The following is a 20,344-nucleotide window of genomic DNA, read 5'->3' on the forward strand; positions in this document are numbered from 1 at the left end:
GACTGGTCTCACAGGAATTAGGCTGCAAAATCTTGAGTGTGAACTACAGGTTAAAGTTTGAAGCACACTGTTTATGAATTACAAACCACAAAATAATAATAAAAAAAAAATAATAATCAAGGCAATTAGTAAAGTGAATATCTCACAAAATTATAAAGAATGACTGAACAAATCCAAACAAAGTAGAAAGTGACATTGTGGAAAAAAGATAACTTGAACAGAAGATCACTGCTGGGATGACTTTCTGCTTTCTGTGAGGAAAAGGGTTTGTTCAGTTACCACAGTTTCTCTCTACAGTACGTTGGTCTCACAGGAGTGAGACTGCAGTATCTGAAGGGTAACAATGAGTTTAACAGATTTTCTAAACCAGGGATAGAGGAAGGCATAGATCACAGGGTTTAGACAGGAGTTAAAAAATACTATAAATATAATGAAATCCTTTGAAGAGCTAAACGTAAGCTCATAACCAGAAAGAGAGACACAATAATATGGACAGTAACACATAAGAAACACAGCAACAACCACTCCAAGAGTCCTGGCTGCTTTCAGCTCTGATTTCTTCACAGTTACAGTCACTGAACGCTGCAGTTTGACAGCTGCAATGTGGGAGCGCATGGAACGAGCCTGAGACACAGCAACTACAAACACTCTCATATACAGAATGATGATGGATGAAATGGGGATGATAAAACTTACTACAAGGTCCACAACTCCAATTATAATAATGACACATTGTCCATAGCAGTAGTTATACTTGCCTGGTTGTACCAGGTTGTCAAATAAAATCATAAAGCTGTAGAAAGTACAAGAAATCCAACACAGGAGAACACAGATTCTGACTCTCTTTTGTGTCACTTTAGAGGGGTAATTCAGAGGGTCACAGATAGCAACATAACGGTCGACTGAAATAAGGACCATGCTTACTACTGAGGCAGAGACAGTGATACAAGGTACAACATTACACAAAACACACACCAGGTCACCCAGTAGCCAGCAGGGTTCTTTAAATAGGATTTGAAACGGCATCACGATGAGACCCACAAGGAAGTCTGAGACAGCCAGAGAGAGAAGGAGGAGGTTGGTGGGAGTGTGGAGCTGCCTGAAGTGAGACAATATCATAACTGTGAATATTAGAAGCATCAAGAACGTCATCAATAACAAACTATCAAAGTTAAAACATTTATCTGTGCCTGAAGTGAGACAGGGAGATGATGACCAGCAGGTTGAGAAACACAGTGAACAGAGAGATGGAGGACAGCAGAGTGTAAATGATCATATCTTCAGAGTGAGGACGTGTGCGCTTCTTGCAGGAGGTGTTGAGCAGCTGTGGAAAGCAGAGTTCAGCTTCCTCTGTTGCCTCCATCATCAGAGAGAGGAGGAGAAGAGAAGCTGTTGAACTCATACAGCTTTCTGAGCAAAACTCGTTATCGCACAGTTGTTTTATCTCTCACCTCACCCTCCTCCCTCCTCCCTCCTCCCTCCTCTGCAGTTGTTCAGTATCTTTCACAATGATCTTCCTCCTCCCTCATGCTGTATGTCATGCTCTTCATATGTCTCCTGATGAAACTTCTTTTCACTCTTATGCAACATGTTACATTAAACTAAGTCATTCTTAGTTTTTGACTAGTTACAATAATGAAAAACACAAAAGAAGAGAATCGGGATAAATCTATTTGTCCAAGGAACAAATCTAAAATAAGCAAACTTGGTCTTCTCCACACTGAGAAGAAATGCATTAAGTGTCTCCATTTAAAAGACATCAAAAAACCTGAATTTGATGGGAACCTGAGCCACATAACCGTTTGTCATCAGCAGAAAAATTGATAAAATATTTTTGTTTTAAAATGTGTCATACTTTTATGTGAAAAGTGTAGAGTCTCAATGATTGACCCATTCCTGGTGGTAAGTCACTCAATTTTTCCAAACAGCAGGAATTACATCTGTTAAAAAAAGTCAGATTAAGCTAATGGACTAAGAGACAAAAAACAACAGGGAGTTAGTTAGGTTAGGTGTCTCTCCTGAGTTGCTCCATGATTTCTCTCCACGGTAGACTGGTCTCACAGTAATCAGGCTGCAAAATCTTGAGTGTGAACTACAGGTTAAACTTTGAAGCACACTGTTTATGAATTACAAACCACAAAATAATAAAATAATAATAATAATAATAATCAAGGCAATTAGTAAAGTCAATATCTCACAAAATTATAAAGAATGACTCTGGCAAATCCAAACAAAGTAGAAAATGACAGTGTGGAAAAAAGATAACTTTAGCAGAAGATAACTGCTGGGATGACTTTCTGCGAAGAAAAAAAAGGGTTTGTTCACTTACCACAGTTGCTCTCTACATTACATTGGTTTGGCAGGAGTGAGGCCACAGTATCTGAAGTGTAACAATGAGTTTAACAGATTTTCTAAACCAGGGATAGAGGAAGGCATAGATCACAGGGTTTAGACAGGAGTTAAAAAATACTATAAATATAATGAAATCCTTTGAAGAGCTAAATGTGAGCTCATAACCAGAAAGAGAGACACAATAATATGGACAGTAACACATGAGAAACGGCATCACAAAGAGTCCCACAAGGAAGTCTGAGACAGCCAGAGAGAGAAGGATGAGGTTGGTGGGAGTGTGGAGCTGCCTGAAGTGAGACAATGTCATAACTGTGAATATTAGAAGCATCAAGAACGTCATCAATAACAAACTATCAACTATGCATGGAAGACTCATCATTAACATGTAAAAACTGAAATTTATCTGATAGATATGATTCAAACCAGCCTAGTGCTGTACCTTTAATCCCCATGAAATGTTCCAATCTGTGCCATAAATCAATCTATAGCATCAAATGCAGCACTAAGATCTAACAAGATGAGTATAGAGAGTAGACCATTGTCTAATGCCAATAGAAGATCATTAGTAACCTTTACCAGTGCTGTTTCTGTACTCTAAATCCTGACTGGAAATCTTCATACAAGTTATTACTGTGCAGGTGGTCATATAATTGCTTAGAAACTACCTTTTCAAGAATTTTTGAGATAAAGGGCAGATTGGATATTGGTCTATAATTCACTAAAACCCCTGAGTCCAGAGTAGGCTTTTTGAGTAGGGGTTTGACTACAGCAACCTTAAAAGCCTGTGGTATGTAGCCTATTTGTAAAGATATCTAGTATGGACGTGCTGATCAAAGGTAAGACATCTTTGAGGAGTCTAGCCGGGATCGGGTCTAAGACACATGTTGATTGTTTAGAGGAATTAATTACTGAAATGAATACAGATTTACGAGTGTGGTCTTACAAACAAATATGGAGTTGTACAAATGAGACCATCCATGTTGTGCAGAGAGGATCTGATCACATTTACATTTACAATTAATCATTTGGTAGACGCTTTTATCCAAGGCGACTTACAAGAGTAGGCAGGGTAAGCATAAGCATGTCTTGCCTAAGGACCCCTACTCTTACCTCTATACTAACATGCTGATTAAGTCATCACTTTATTTGTAAAAAAAATCATGAAATTATGGCTGCTAAGAGTTAAGGGGATACAAGGCTCAACAGAGCTATACATTTTTATTTAATTTACATTTTAATGACAAGTAATTTGAGGTTCTAACTGGGATGATAAAACCCAAGAAAAGATCTTCAGCTCCATATATATTAATTGCACATTCTCCATAACAGGAGTTATACCTGCCTGGTTGTTTCAGGTTGTCAAATAAAAACAGGAAGCTGTAGAAAACAGAGTAAACCCAACACAGGAGAACACGAGCTCTAACTTTCTTTTGAGTGATTTTAGTAAAGTAATACAGAGGGTCACAGAAAGCAACATAACAATCAACTGATATCACCACCATGTTTACTGTTGAGGCTGCAACAGTAGTAAAGTGTATGAAGTAAAACAGAACACACACCAGGTCACCCAGAAACCAGCAGGGTTCTATTAAGAAGATTTGAAACGGCATCACGATGAGACCCACAAGGAAGTCTGAGACAGCCAAGGAGAGAAGGAGGAGGTTGGTTGTGGTGTGGAGCTGCCTGAAGCAAGAAAATATTATTACTATGAATATTATAAACACCCAAATCATTATTACTTACTACTACTACTATTATTACTAATAGTAGTAACAAATGTTTTATGCTGATAGTAATAAAAATAGATTTATTTAACAACATTGACTCTTATTAACACATGGGATTGTTGTCAACATTGTTTCTCAGTCAAAACATCAAAATGCTCCAAAGTCATGTTTTTCAAAGCAACTCACTACAACAACACATTATCAATGCCAAAACATTGGTCTCTGCCTGAAGTGGGAGATGGAGATGATGACCAACAGGTTGAGAAATGCAGTGAGCAGAGAGGTAGAGGACAGTACAACATAAATGAGCATTGCCTCAGCATGAGGCCGTGCATATTTCTTGCAAGAGGTGTTGAAGAGTTGTGGAAAGCAGAGCTCAGCTTCCTCGAGTGTCTCCATCATCAGAGAGAGGAGGTGGAGATGAGAAGCTGTGTAACATTTACAGCTCTCCAAACAAACCTCTGTGTCAAACTGTTGTTTTTCTCTCCTGTCTTTCAATCCCTCCCTTAAATACATAGCTTTCTCTCTTATGTTGTGTATCATAACCTTAATCTGTATCTGCTCTCTAAAACATATATTTGAATATATTAAAATGTTGCTTATATGTTGATAAAAACCTAAATTCCCAAATCCAAAAAGTTGGGATGATGTGTAAAATCTAAATTAAAACAAAAGCAATGATGTGCAAATGTCATACACCCATGTTCTATTCACAATTAAAAATAGAAAATAAATGACATGTTTAAACTGAGAATATAGACAGTTAATGTACAATTGCAACACATTTCAAAAGTTGGGAGTTTGCAGGGAACAAATCTGAAAAGCATTTTTTTATGCCTGCAATTTTTGGACACTGCAGTAAAAACAGGAATGATTGAAAAATGAGAGTTTAAATTTTATAGTGCAGAGTGTCACTGTCAACTTCTGTGGGCCAAACATTTTTTGGCAAAGTGGAATACTCTTCTGTGGTCAGATAAATTGAATTGGACATTCTTTTTGGAAACGACAGGCGCCATGTCTTTCAGACTGAAGAGAGGAAGCACTTTAAGGCTTGTTATTAGTGCTCAAAAGCCTGCATCTCTTATAGTATGGTGGTGTATTAATGCCTATGGAATGGGAAGCCTGCACATCTGGAAAGGCACCATTAATGTAGAAAGACATATCAAGTATTTCTAAGTCAAACTTTAGGTTTGGATTTTAAATGTCAGTCTACCTTTTAGTCAAATAATATTTGTATTAATAATGTATAACTTATTGATCCCCTTGGGGAAATTCATTTTCGACAGCTGCCAGACTGAGTCGGCACTACTACAGCGTTTCGGTGTCTCTCCAAGGCACCTCAGCAAGTAGCCAGGAGGAACCACTGATCTTGGGGTTTGTAGGTGACTTCTCTACCCCCTGAGCTATTGATACTCATATAAGACTTAGCAAGACATTTGTTGGTTCCATTTACTACTTTTATCCCAAAGGTGTTGGCAATAATATTAGATGTGTGGAAAACTGTGAACTTTTCAACATTGAGAACAAGTTCATCAAGAGGTGCAATTCAAAGGACATCAAAAACCTAAATTTGATGGGAATCTGAGCCATGTAATCTTTTATCATCAGCATAAAAATGTATAAAATATACTATATACTTTTATATGTAAAATGTAAAGTAGAGTAAAGTGTAGAGGCCCAATGATTGACCCCTGTGGCACACCATTACCAGTGTTAAGTAACTCAACTTTCCCAAACAGCAGGAATTACATCTGCTGAATTGGAGACTGTGAGGTAGAATTTCTAGCCTGAAGCACCTTTTGATGCATTTGATCTTTTATTAGAGAACCAGAAAAGGAAAATGCTGGTTAATAGCTTTGACCATAGGGAGTCAAATAAAATGTGTGAAAGCACACTCCAATTGTGGATGCTGCCCCACCGGGACTATTCTGGTCATATTTTACCCGACCCATCTCTGTACCTCTTTTCAGATGCTGAGAACACTATGACAAGAAAGGGTGAGCCTGACCTGATAGCACGCAGACATGCTTGCTGTCCTTCATGACATTGCCTTACTATGTTACAAGCTCCAATAACACAGCACACACGGAGACCAAAGAAAGAACAAAAGAGAAAGACAGAGAAAAGACTAGAAGGAAGGAGTAAAGGGAGAAGGAGGGTGTGAAAGGAGAGGACTGGGGAAGAGGGAAGAGAAGTGGATGTTGGTTACTGTGTGTCCTCTTCTTGGTTAGGTTTGTTACTCAGAGTTTAAACTAAAGTGGAAATTCCTGTTTTAAAAACTTTCAGAGCCACTCAAACTTTACTATTTTTTCAAAAGGTTATTTTAGACTGCAAAACTTGAAGTAACACAGGCATCTGATATTCGTCCACAAAGGGACTTTATTTCTTTATGTTGTTATGTGGTTTGATTGCAACACATGCTTTGATTTTACTTTTGAGAGATTTTGTACTAAACTAAAATTTACAGTGAAAAAGTTAAGTCTGTCCTTTTTTTGATGCAGAGAAATATAACTTTTTTAAAGTTAATTGGTCATATTGCACTAATGCAGTGTTGATGTTTTATTATTTTGTGAAATTCAAGGTTATTTGTTTTTTATTAGCAGACTGTATCTACCTTCATTTCAGATTTCTCATATCTGTAAAGGATATTGCCTAGATCCTTCAAAATTAATAAAAAAAAACACACACTAAGATTGCACTGAGTTGTTAAATGACATTTGATATTCCCTTAGACTCAAGTCTCTGTGTCAATAGGGTATAATTCATTTATTGTCTATATAATAAAAAATATATATATAATTTATATAATTATATATGTACCACAGCTCATGATCATTGCTGCTGGCAATAAAATGCAAGAAGTCCTGGAAAATAGGACAAAATGCAAAGTATAGATCTTGACTCTATTGAATCTAAATGACTTAAATTAAATAAGAATGTATGATACTAAAATAATGCAACACTGAATAAATACAATAATAAAATAGAGTTCCTTTTGATTGAAGTGATCACGACAAAGATGATGGTAAGAAAACCAAAGATCTTATTCTTCATCAATCTGCATCTGAGCTACAAGATACTATGAGGAAAGTTACAACAGACAGAAATAGACCCACAGCACAAGATAAGAAGCACAACATTTCACTAGTCCTGATTATTTAGCACACAGTATCATATTTCCCTCTTCACAGAAAAGGTTATGTGTGTCTGTTGAGTTACTCCATGATTTCTCTCTACAGTACACTGGCCTCAGAGGAATTAGGCTGCAAAATCTTCAGTGTAACAATGAGTTTGACAGATTTTCTAAACCATGCATAAATAAAGGCGTAGATCATAGGATTTAAACAGGAGTTTGATAAAAGTAGAAAAACTAAGAAATCATTGGTTGAAGTACCAATCGTGAGATCATAGCCCGAGAGCGCCACACAGTAAGGTGGACAGTAACACATGAGAAACACAGCAACAACCACACCAAGAGTCCTGGCTGCTTTCAGCTCTGATTTCTTCACAGTTACAGTCACTGAACGCTGCAGTTTGACAGCTGCAATGTGGGAGCGCATGGAACGAGCCTGAGACACAGCAACTACAAACACTCTTACATACAGAATGATGATGGCTGAAATAGGGACAACAAAACCTAAGACAAGATCAACAGCTCCCATTATAATAATCACACATTCTCCAAAGCAGGAGTTATACCTGCCTGGCAGTTTCAGGTTATCATATAAAATCATGAAGCTGTAAAAAACACAGTAAACCCAACACAGGAGAACAGAGATTCTAGCTCTCTTTTGTGTTATTTTAGTAGAGTAATGCAGAGGGTCACAGATAGCAACATAACGATCGACTGATATCAGCACCATGTTCACTACTGAGGCATTGACAGTGATATATGGTACAAAAAAATACAGAATGCACACCATGTCACCCAGGAACCAACATGGCTCTGTTAACAGGATTTGAAAAGGTATCACAATGAGACCCACAAGGAAGTCTGAGACAGCCAGAGAGAGAAGGAGGAGGTTGGTGGGAGTGTGGAGCTGCCTGGAGGGAGAGAAAATCATCACTGTGAATATTAAAAACACCCAAAACATTATTACTAAAACACCACAATGTAATTCTCAAGTTTTTCAATCCAACTCACTACAACATCTTATTATCAAAGCCAAAACATGTATCTCTGCCTGAAGTGGGAGATGGAGATGATGACCAGCAGGTTGAGAGACACAGTGAGCAGAGAGATGGAGGACAGTGTAACATAAATAAGCATTGCCTCAGAATGAGGACGTGCATATTTCCTGCAAGAGGTGTTGAGGAGTTGTGGAAAGCAGAGTTCAGGTTCCTCCAGTGTCTCCATCATCAGAGAGCGGAGGCGGAGAAGAAGCTGTGTAACATTTACAGCCTTCTGAGCTCAAAACTCAGTGTCATACAGGTAATTTATGCCTGTCTCTCTCTCTCTCCCCCTCCACCTTTTTCACCTCCTGTCTTTCAGTCCCTCCCTCAAACAACGATCTGCCTCCATCATCCTGTGAATCATAGTGGGAGTTTGTTTAGATTGAATCATATAGTGCTTACATCGTCACTGAAGTCCTTGGGGAAAAGATAATGCAACCCCCCCCTCCAAACTCCACTTAAAACATTAAAAACAAAAATTTTAACCATTAGTGTTTCTGACAACAAAATTCATAAAAGCAAAAATCACTATAAGCTTGGTGGAGTAATAGAAATCAGACTTCGTGGTCTACGCTGTTATTGTACAACTTCAATGTAAGTCCAGTTCACTCTCTTCATCTCTTTGTTCTATTCCAACTCCTGAGTGGCTGCATCACTACCTGGTTCGGGAACTGCACTGTTTCGGATCGCAAGGCCCTACAGCGGATAGTGAGGACAGCTGAGAAGATCATTGGAGTCTCTCTCCCCTCCATCACGGACATTTACACCACACGCTGCATCTGCAAGGCTAGCTGCATTGTGGACGACCCCACCCACCCCTCACACCCAATCTTCACACTTCTGCCATCAGGGAAGAGGTTCCGGAGCATTCGGGCCTCACAACCAGACTTTTGAACAGTTTCTTCCCCCAAGCCATCAGGTTTCTCAACACACACACAACAAACTGAACTGAGCGCACACACTCGCTAGATTTGTCATGTTTCCATCTTTCAGTTGTAAATTGTATTCATTTCCGCTATTGGTCGCTGCTGTTTTGTGTTTTGTGTTCTGTTTTTGCACTAGGTTGCACAGGATGCACTTTATGTGTTTTGCTGGGACAACTTAGCAGTCCTCAGCCCCATAATTGTCTTGTTGCCGTTTTATGTAGCACCATGGTTCTGGAGAAACGTTGTCTCATTTCACTATGTACTGCTTCAGCTATATGTGGTTGGAATGACAATAAAGCTTCTTGACTTGACTTGAGAAGAAGAAACTTGTCTGTTTAGTGCCTAAGTTCCCCAGTACATTCACCAGTTTTTGTCCAACTGTTTCAGTCTGGTGTCTGAGACTGAGCAGAAATTGTATATTGGGTTTTCTAAGGTCAGAAAAGCATATTCAGTGATTACAGCTAGCACCACAAACTCATTAATAATGGAAAGAAATACAAACAAACAACATAGAATTAACATGAAGATTCACATATGAACCATCAAGAAAAAATAACTCCCACTGTTTTACCCACTGTCACTGTTTTAATCACACCCTTGATCTTGTTTTGACTTATGGTTTTGAAATTAATTAATTTAAAAATTATAATATTGAATTTATAATGAATTGAATGTACTGAATTTTATTTCAACTGAAGAAAAAATCCACTAAAGTTGATGTTTATGTGAAAATGAACTGATTCCATCTTTTATTTCAAACCCACGTACCAACACAGATGAGGGCAGTGTGCTAGAGCTGCTGAAGCAGGGTTTGGGGGTTTTCGATATAATTCTGTAAACAGTTATAGTTTGTTATGTGTTAAATGTTAAACACTATGGTTGGTGCTATTCAAGTAAAACTGAATTGAATTGACTTAAACATGCCACCATGGTGAAATCCACTCATGAGGTGTGTGTAGCTCATTAACACAGGACCTGGTGAAGAATTGATGACCACAGAGGAACATGTCCTTTAAATCCTATTGTGCAGAATCACATCAGGTCATTAAAGTATTTGGGACAAATGTGGACACAAAAATATGTTTCTGTAAATAGGATGGCATGATGTCATTTGATGGCTGTTGAAAGAATGTGTCTTAAATGATGACACTGTTGTTATTTCTCATGATGACAGAGCTCAAATGAAGCAGCTGTTTACTTTGATGAACTCTGGGTCTCCTGGCAATAATTGCATCATGAGTGTGTGGAGGAGGAGGCTGACTTTGTTTTTTTAACACCTTTGATTGCAGAGATTCATTATAGATGATGTCACCTGGCACTAATGAAGGGGTGTGAAAAGAAAGACCCAAGGAAATGAGGCAGGGAAATGTGTGTGTGTGTGGGTGTGTGTGTGTGTGGGTGCGTGGTTGTGTGTGTGGGTGTGTGTGTGTGTGGGTGCGTCGTTGTGTGTGTGTGTGTGTGTCAACTATTGCTGCAATTTCTGTAAAATTAAGGTCAATTTAAAATATAAAAAAAAAAGACTTCAGCCTCTCAAGTAAGTGTTTATGGTTGCAGAACACCTTTACATGTTTTGAGTGATAAATCAATAAATTAAAAAAATATTAAATTAAATTAATAAAATAAATTGAAACAACGTTGATTTAGACATGATATTATTGAAACGTTAATTACTTCACAAATCACCTAAATGAATCATTAATAACAAAATTACAGGTCAACCTTTGGGGTACAATCTGCTGTAAATCTGAACTGTGAACTGTGACGTACAGTAAAAAAAAGGCACAACAGAAGATACAGAGGAACATTTTATGGGAAATAGCAAGAAATAAAAAAGTTTTTTCTTCTTCACAGATAAAGTTGATTGTTCCTTTTCAGTAATTCTCACAGTTTCTCTTTACAAAACTTTGGTGTGACGGGAGTGAGGCTGCAATATGGTGAGCGTTAAAATAAGTTTAACACATTTTCTAAACCAGGGGTATAAGAAGACGTAGATCACAGGGTTTAAACAGGAGTTTGAGAACAGTAGAAAAACAATGAAATTAGTGGTTGAAGAACCGATTTTGAGGTCATAGCCGGAGAGACACACAGAATAAGGTGGACAGTAACACATGAGAAACACAGCAACAACCACACCAAGAGTCCTGGCTGCTTTCAGCTCTGATTTCTTCACAGTTACAGTCACTGAACGCTGCAGTTTGACAGCTGCAATGTGGGAGCGCATGGAACGAGCCTGAGACACAGCAACCACAAACACTCTCATATACAGAATGATGATGGAGGAAATGGGGAGGATAAAACTTAACACAAGATCAACGGCTCCATTTATATTAATCACACATTCTCCATAGCAGGAGTTATACCTGCCTGGTTGTTTCAGGTTATCATATAAAATCATAAAGCTGTAGAAAGTACAGTAAAACCAACACAGGAGAACAGAGATCTGAATGTTCTTTTTAGAGATTTTGCTGGAATAAAGCAGAGGGTCACAGATAGCAACATAATGGTCGACTGAAATCAGCACCATGTTTCCTATTGAGGCATTAACAGTAATATAAGGTAAAACATAATACAGTGCACAGATAAAGTCACCAAGGAACCAGCAGGGTTCTGTCAACAAGATTTGAAATGGCATTACGAGAAGGCCCACAAGGAAGTCTGAGACAGCCAGAGAGAGAAGGAGGAGGTTGGTGGGAGTGTGGAGCTGCCTGGAGGGAGAGAAAATCATCACAGTGAAAATAATTAACACACACACTATTATTATCATTAGAAATACTTTAAAAAGTGTTAGTGACCGTAACAAATGCAGGAAATGTAAATAATAAATTTGATCATTATAGGATCTGCTGGTGCTGTAGTCACTTGTTTTAATGGATCTAAAAGCAACAACAACAAACCAGTTGTTTACACTAAAACATGTATCTGTGCCTGAAGTGGGAGATGGAGATGATGACCAGCAGGTTGAGAGACACAGTGAGCAGAGAGATGGAGGACAGCACAGTGTAAATGATCATAGACTCCGATTGAGGACGTTTGTGTTTCTTGCAGGAGGTGTTGAAGAGCTGTGGAAAACAGAGTTCAGCTTCCTCCAGTGTCTCCATCATCATCAGAGAGAGAGAAATGATGCTGAACACTCACAGCTTTTTGAGGTCATATGTTGAACAGTTTAGTTAATTCTCTCTCGTTACCCCTACTCCCTCCTCTCTCATCTTTCATCATCGTCATTACTCTAAAACAGTTTTTCTCCACAGTGTAAAACATTGATTTGTGTTTGTTTTGATTCATGGATTCCAGTAAGTACATCATCAGTTATTCCTTTTACTGTATCGTATAGTACAAGCACATGTGTAGTAGATACAGATACAACTGGTGCTCTGTGAAACCAGCCTCAACAACAATTTTTATCATCAAACATCACTGATAAGAATATAAGAATCAATCTCTTGATGATGTGAAACAAAACAGTTGATTTAAACATCAGACAGGGATGTTACTGTAAACTCTTCTAGTATTTCTTCTGTACACTGATTGTTAAGAACAAAGAGTTGACTCGGCAAAAGTGAGTGTTGGACAATCTGTGTGACTTTATTATTTTAATTTTAGAATTGGTTATTGGCATAAACCAGTTTGTGACTGAACTGGGATAGCTTTACAAGGAAATTATGAAAATGACAACAGAGATTTTTGAGAGTGAACCCAGCGAAAAGAACAGATGGTTGAATAATGAGCCCAGGCTGTTGAAGGGACAGTTTGTAATATTAACCTATTGGTAAGGTTGATTTCCCTTCAACTAAACTGCGATGAATGCAATTGTGACTCTGTGAACATAATAAGTATTTTTACAATGAACATAAATGACAGAAGCTGCTGAGGAGATTTCTGAGCAAAGTTCTGTTTCACACATTAATTTATTTATTTGTTGTCCCCCCTCCTCTCTCCTTCTGTCTTTCAGTCTCTCTCTCAGACACTAATCTTCCTTCATAGTCTGCATCATAGTCTTCATCTGTGTCGTTTGAGGTAATTAATGGAATCAAGTGATTTCTGTAACTCTAATGATACTTTCTAAGGTTTCTGACACTAAGCCTAACCCTACACAGAGTTAAGACCAGACCTGTGCCAGGTGGAGCAAAGCAGCCCCAGGACATAACCAAGCCTCCTCCATGTCTCACATTACGTATAGTGTACTTTTCTTTGTATGCTTCATTCTTGTGAATGTTAGCAGATGTGACTTGTCCAGAAGTTGATACTTAAAGGGCGGCCTTTAAGTATCAACTTCTGGACAAGTCACATCTATCAATGAGTAGATCGCTGGTTTGAGATACAGACGATTCGGGGTTCAAACCCCGTCACAGACACCAGGTGTGTCCTTGAGCCAGACACTTTACCCTAGCTCCCGGGTGCTGTATGTAGCTGCCCACTGTTCCCCCAGGGGGATGGGTTAAATGCAGAGAACAAATTTCCTCTGTAACATGTAAATGTGACAAATAAAGGTGTTTCTTCTTCTAATAGTGTACCTTGGATTTCACCTGTTACCTCTTTGGATGTTGTTCCGGGTTCTTAGTTCTAGTTACCATTTGTATTATCTGTCTCTTCAATTTGTCATCATGAGATTGTCCTATAATCTTTACTTTTAACATGATTGCCTATAAATTATTTTCTAATCTTCTGAGACAACTCTCTCTTTAGTTTTCTGTGGTGTGGTACACACACTTTTTACCTTTAAATAGACAGACAGGCTACAGGTTTGAAGACACCTGTGATGCTAATCACACTTTATTTTTCTTTTCCAAAGGTACCATCAGTTTTAATGCAACATGTTGTAGTTTTTGTTGCCTGGTGTTTTTTTTCTCTCCTCTTTACACTCACCCCAACCAGTCGAGGCAGATGGCCGCCCACCCACAGCTTCCTTCTGCTGGAGGTTTTGTCCTCTGAAGGGAGTTTTTCCTCTCTGCTGTCTCCTAATGCTTTTCAAATGGGGTTGTTGTTTTTTTTTTTTTCTAAAATTCTGTATCCAGTTATACTTTGAAAGGTGTTAAACCTTGAACACTGTAAAGTGCCTTGACATAACTTTTGTTGTGATTTGGTGCTGCATAAATGAAACAAAGTGAATTGAATATTAAACACAGGCTGAAGGCAACTAATTACTATAGAAACCTCCACCAATTCTTAACCACAGGTGCTGACTCCATATTTGACATACACCAGTCCAAACACAAGATGTGATTTAATGTTTGTACAAATAGTAACTGGCACTAAGTCCAAGCAGCCACTTCAAACAGGGTTCACAGGGTTCAGACAGGAGTTAAAATAGACTATAAATATAATGAAATCCTTTGAGGAACTTATAGTGAGCTCATAACCAGAGAGAGAGACACAATAATATGGACAGTAACAGATGAGAAACACAGCAACAACCACACCAAGAGTCCTGGCTGCTTTCAGCTCGGATTTCTTCACAGTTAAAGTCACTGAACGCTGCAGTTTGACAGCTGCAATGTGGGAGCGCATGGAACGAGCCTGAGACACAGCAACTACAAACACTCTCATATACAGAATGATGATGGAGGAAATGGGGATGATAAAGAATATCACAATGTCGACAGCTCCATTTACACTAATCACACATTCTCCAAAGCAGGAGTTATACCTGCCTGGTTGTTTCAGGTTATCAAATAAAATCATAAAACTGTAGAAAAAAGAATAAATCCAAGAAAGGAGAACAGAGATTCTAACTGTGTTTGCTGTGATCTTTGCAGAGTAACGCAGAGGGTCACAGATAGCAACATAACGGTCGACTGATATCAGCACCATGTTCACTACTGAGGCACAGACAGTGATGAAGAGAGGGAAAATTAAGCAGAACACAGACCAGGTCACCAAGAAACCAGCAGGGTTCTGATAACAGGATTTGAAACGGCATCACAAAGAGACCAACAAGGAAATCTGAGACAGCCAGAGAGAGAAGGAGGAGGTTGGTTGGAGTGTGGAGCTGCCTGAAGTGAGACAATGTCATAACTGTGAATATTATAAACACAGAGAGTTACAAATATTAACTTTATAAAACCAGCTGTGACAGATAAAATTATATTATACTGTATCTAATCTAAATATTAAATTAGGATGTTGAAAGCTCTGTTTATATTAAAAAGTCTTATCAAAGCACCAGCATGTATCACAACATTAAAATTAATAAAGTTAAACATGTATCTGTGCCTGAAGTGGGAGATGGAGATGATGACCAGCAGGTTGAGAGACACAGTGAGCAGAGAGATGGAGGACAGCACAGTGTAAATGATCAATAACTCAGATTGAGGACGTTTGTGTTTCTTGCAGGAGGTGTTGAAGAGCTGTGGAAAACAGAGTTCAGCTTTATTCAGTGTCTCCATCATCAGAGAGAGAAGGAAACACTGGTTTACTCTGTCAGCCTTCAGAGTTCAGTATCATCCAGTTTTCTTTATCTCTCTTGTTTCCCCTCCTCTTTCACCTCCTGCCTGTTTTCCAGTCTCTCTCTCTTGGACACTAACTTCCCCCCTCCCTCCCTCGTTCTGTGCGTCATCCTCTTCATTTACATCATCAACCGCTTGACTAGTTTTTTTCTTCTTGCTGTAACAGGTGGGTTTGGTTTTGTTTTGTTTGGTTCATGGACTCTAGTGAGTTTTGGCCCTTTATTTAAGTTAAGAGAGTTAAGAGTTCAACAACTTCTGTGAAGTTGTGTTTGTTCAAATTTTGCACAAATGTCAACATGGACTCAGTGATGAATTGGGTAGATGTTTTTGGCCAGAGGTCAAGGATTATTGTCACCTCATGTTCATCTATTTAAGGTATAAACTTATTAGATCATGAATTTGGACAAACTTGTGTGAACTACAGCTTCAGTGGTCAGTGAAGGAAAACAACCACAACACAGTCGTTCTATTTCACTTGAGCATCTGGAGTTCCTCACATCATCTGAAGCTTTTTAACACAACAACAATCTCCCCACTTCAACAAAGTATGTGATTGCTGATTAAGTATCTGTAGTGTAACAAAGAGTTTTAACAGCTTTTCTAAGCTAAAGGTAGAGAAAGGAAAAGATCAGTAATTTCTATTGAGAGTGTGACTCACAGTGAGGTCTGAGCTTCAGTGTAAGTAACACAACTCTTCTGCTTTATATTCTGACTGTCATTTACAGTAGAATCACTTGGATGATTTCTAATCACACTGCATTTTCTTATTTCTTCATATGACACAGCATATCTATTTTCAATTCAATCAGTTTTATTTGTATTCCACCAATTCACAATTTAAGTTATCTCAAGGCACTTTACAGTGCAAGGTTTAAGACCTTACAGAGAATAATTATATATGATATAGAAAACCCAACAATCCCATTTGAGCAGCTTTAGGCAACATTGGAGAGGAAAAACTCCCTTTAGAGGAAGAAACCTCTATCAGAACCAGGCTCATAGTGGGCGGCCATCTGCCTCGACCAGTTGGGGTGAGTGGAAAGAGAAGAGAGAAAAGAAAAGAAGCCAACAAAAACAACAACAAGCAGCAAGAACATTGGGCAGGTCAGCTGGATTCTGGAGATGTACAGCTCCAGGCCGAGGATACCTGTAGAAAAGTACAGAAAGAGGGAGACAGAGAGGAGGAAACACAACTACAGGAGAAGACACAAGGTTAATGACATGAAATGGTAGAATTTGAATGGATAGAGGAGAGAGGAGAGAGGAGAGGAGCTCAGTTTATCAGTAGAGGTCCCCCAGCAGACTAAGCTATATCAGCAGAACTAAGAGATGGTTCAGAGTCACCTGATCCATCTCTAACTATAAGCTTTATAAAAAAGGAAAGTTTTAAGTCTAGTCTTAAATGTGGAGAGGGGCTTGGTAGCTAAAGGCTCTGCCTCCCATTCTGCATTTGGAAATTCTAGGAACCACAAGTAAACCTGCAGTCTGAGAACGGAGAGTTCTGCTTGGAAGATATGGAACTATGAGGTCTTTAAGATAATATGGAGCCTGATTATTAAGGGATTGATGATTGATAAGTGAGGAGAAGAATTTTAAATTCAATTCTGGATTTAACAGGGAGCCAATGGAGAGAAGCTAACATAGGAGAAATATGATCTCTCTTGCTAATTCCAGTCAGAACTCTGGCTGCAGCATTTTGGATTAACTGGAGGCTTTTTAAGGAGTTATATTAATAATGAATTACAATAGTCCAGGCTGGAAGTAACAAATGCATGGACTAGTTTTTCAGCATCACTTTGGGACAGGATGCTCCTAATTTTAACAATGTTTCTCAGGTGAAAAAAGGCAGTTCTAGAGATTTCTTTGATGTATGAAGTGAAGGAGATATCCTGATCAAAGATAACTCCGAGATTTCTTACAGTATTACTTGAGGCCAGAACTAAGTCATCAATGGTGAGAAAGTGATTAGACATAGTGTCTCTGAGATTTTTAGTCCCAAACAGTATAACCTCTGTCTTGTCTGGATTTAGGAGAAGGAAATTGGAGGACATCCAGGTCTTTATGCCTTTTAAGCATTCCTGAAGTTTGACTAATTGATTAGTTTCTCCTGGTTTCATAGATAAATATAGCTGGGTGTCATCTGCATAAGGAATGAAAATTTATAGAGAATTAAATTGTGTGTGTGAGTGTTTCCTAATAATATTGCCTAAGGGGGACATATATAAAGTGAAAAGAATCTGTCCAAACACAGATCCCTGTGGAACTCCATAGCTGACTTTGCTGTGCATGGAAGATTCATCATTAACATGTACAAACTGGAATCTATCTGATAGATATGATTTAAACCACTCTAGTGCTGTTCCTTTGATTCCAATGACATGTTCCAGTCTGTGTAATAAAATGTTGTGATCTATAGTGTCGAATGCCGCACTAAAATCTAACAAGACGAGTTTAGAGAGTAGTCCATTGTCTGATGTTAATAGTACATCATTACCAGTGCTGTTTCTGTGCTATGATGTACTCTGAATCCTGACTGGAAATCTTCTTCTTCTTCTCTTTCGGCTTTTCCCAACAAGGGGTCGCCACAGCGAATCAAACTTTTCCACCTCACTCTATCATGAAGAGTCCCTATTCTCAAACCCTTCTGCCTCCCCTCTTTCTTCGACCAACAGTAGTCAAATTTCCACCGACACCCTGTAGGTTAACAGCATCGGTGGCGGTCGTTGTTAACCCGGGCCTCGACCGATCCTGTATGAAAGTCGTGTGGATGATTCGCATGGTTATTTTGGCAATTTTTACGCCGGATGCCCTTCCTGACGCAACCCTTTCTATTTATCCGGGCTTGGGACCGGCACAGAAATCACTGGCTTGCAACCCCTATGGCTAGATTCCTGAATGGAAATCTTCATACAAGTTATTACTGCACAGGTGGTCGTACAATTGCTTAGAAACTACCTTTTCAAGAATTTTAGAGAAAAATTAAACTGTCGTTTAGGTAATATTCATCTAAATTGGTGGAACGCCACCTCCTTTCCAACTTACATGATTTCTGCTTTAAGCTACCGATTTGTGAATTGTACCATGGAGCTAACTTCCTCTGACTCACTAGTTTCTTTTTAAGAGGAGCAACATTATTAAGTATTGTTCCAAGTGAAGCACCAGTACTATTAACAAGATAGTCCACTTGTGCTGGAGTAACGTTGAAATAACTGCCTTCCTCTGTGTTGGTACATGGCTCTGAAATAAAAGATGGAATCAGTTCCTTAAATTTGTCAACAGCATTTTCACATAAACATCTACTGTAGTGAATCTTATCTGTAGGTTTAGTAAAGTCTGGTACTGTAAATTCAAATGTAATTCAGAAATGGTCAGATAAAAGAGGGTTTTGGGGAAAAAATATTAACTGATCAACTTCGTATGTCAGAATAAGATCAAGGGTGTGATTAAAACAGTGAGTGGGTTTATTTACATTTAGGGTCTAATAGTGTATTAAATGCAGTGTTGAGGCAGTTATCATCTTCATCTACATGGATATTAAAGTCACCCACTATAATGACTTTATCTGCACTAAGAACTAAATCAGATAGAAACTCTGAGAATTCAGTTAAAAGCTCAGAGTAGAGGACAGGAGGACGGTACACAATAACAAACATGACTGGGTCTGAGAGGCTAAGAGTGAGGCTCTCAAATGAATTAAAACTATGTTTAGGTTTGGGGTTGTTTAATAAACTTGCTGCTACTCCTCCACCCCGACCTGTGTTTCGTCACTTCGTATTATTGATTTGTATGTTAGTTTGTATTTTTGCCTGCAGTAGAGCAGCGTTTTCTGTTCATACTTTGTTCCACACCATTTTTGAGGTCACTTTAAGTTGTCACTTTGTACTAACAACTATTTTCTCCCATCCTGATGTTTTTTTATTGTTTTATCCTGGAAATTAAATCCTTTTTTTTTTTTTGCCAAACTCTCGTCTAGTTAGTCGGTTGCCCTGATACCACACGAAACTGAAGCAGCTCTTTCTAGAGAACTTTACTTTAAAGTTTATCTCCTTCTACCTCACTTGTAAGTCGCTTTGAATAAAAGTGTCTGATAAATAACTAAATGGAAATTCATTTTTCATTATATTGTTTTCAATTCAATTATTATAACATCTAATTATATAATATATTGTCTGGTAGAAGGATAGATATAGTTTAAACTGCAATGTACATACAATATACTGTGTAGAATTCAACTCCCTTACTCTTTTTTATCTCTGTAATAAAAGACAAACTGCTGAAAAAAATTAAACTGGCCTACAGTAAATTTTACAGCTTTATTGTCACTAGTATATTGTCTGTATGCATTTAAAATTATTACAAAGAAAGGGAGTAGTTTCTTCTGGTGTTTTGATTATGACAGAGAGAAAACTAAATGTAGAAGTTTGTGTATTAACAAACATTTTATGGCAGAACTCAAAGATTCTTCTGCAGAGATCAACTGGAGGACAGACCTGACCTGTCACATGCACAAAAATAAACAAGATCACAAAATAACATCACTGTGTATCTATAAAATAACAGTACTTATGTTCATATCTCTTTTCAGTCACTGAACAGTTTCTCTTTACAGCACATTAGCTTCACATGAGTTAGGCAGCAGAATCTGAAGGGTAAGAATAAGTTTAACACATTTTCTAAACCAGGGGTAAAAGAAGGCGTAGATCACAGGATTTAGACAAGAGTT

At 38.3% G+C, this 20,344-nt stretch overlaps 2 protein-coding genes across 2 annotated transcripts; both read right to left on the reverse strand.

Moving 5' to 3' along the window:
- Positions 1-291: 291 nt before the first annotated feature.
- LOC113167107 (trace amine-associated receptor 13c-like) lies at positions 292-1,119 on the reverse strand. The gene has a single exon (XM_026367500.1). It carries the CDS (start codon positions 1,117-1,119, stop codon positions 292-294), a length of 828 nt encoding a protein of 275 aa, XP_026223285.1.
- Positions 1,120-7,312: 6,193 nt separating this feature from the next.
- Positions 7,313-8,436, reverse strand: LOC113167852 (trace amine-associated receptor 13c-like). Its single transcript, XM_026368748.1, has 2 exons — positions 8,264-8,436; positions 7,313-8,123 (listed from the first exon to the last, which is right to left on the reverse strand). Exons 1-2 carry the CDS (start codon positions 8,434-8,436, stop codon positions 7,313-7,315), a joined length of 984 nt encoding a protein of 327 aa, XP_026224533.1.
- Positions 8,437-20,344: the final 11,908 nt, after the last annotated feature.

Source organism: Anabas testudineus, chromosome 7 (assembly GCF_900324465.2).
Source record: "Anabas testudineus chromosome 7, fAnaTes1.2, whole genome shotgun sequence".
In the NCBI taxonomy this organism is placed as follows: Eukaryota; Metazoa; Chordata; class Actinopteri; order Anabantiformes; family Anabantidae; genus Anabas; species Anabas testudineus.

What these genes read in the sequence shown, in the direction of transcription:
- LOC113167852 (XM_026368748.1), bottom strand. Translation starts at nt 8,436, where the DNA reads ATGGAGACACTGGAGGAACCTGAACTCTGCTTTCCACAACTCCTCAAC. An exon ending in ATCTCCATCTCCCACTTCAG is followed by an intron (nt 8,124 to 8,263) that starts GCAGAGATACAT and finishes CTCTCCCTCCAG; the next exon opens with GCAGCTCCACACTCCCACCA.
- LOC113167107 (XM_026367500.1), bottom strand. Translation starts at nt 1,119, where the DNA reads ATGATATTGTCTCACTTCAGGCAGCTCCACACTCCCACCAACCTCCTC.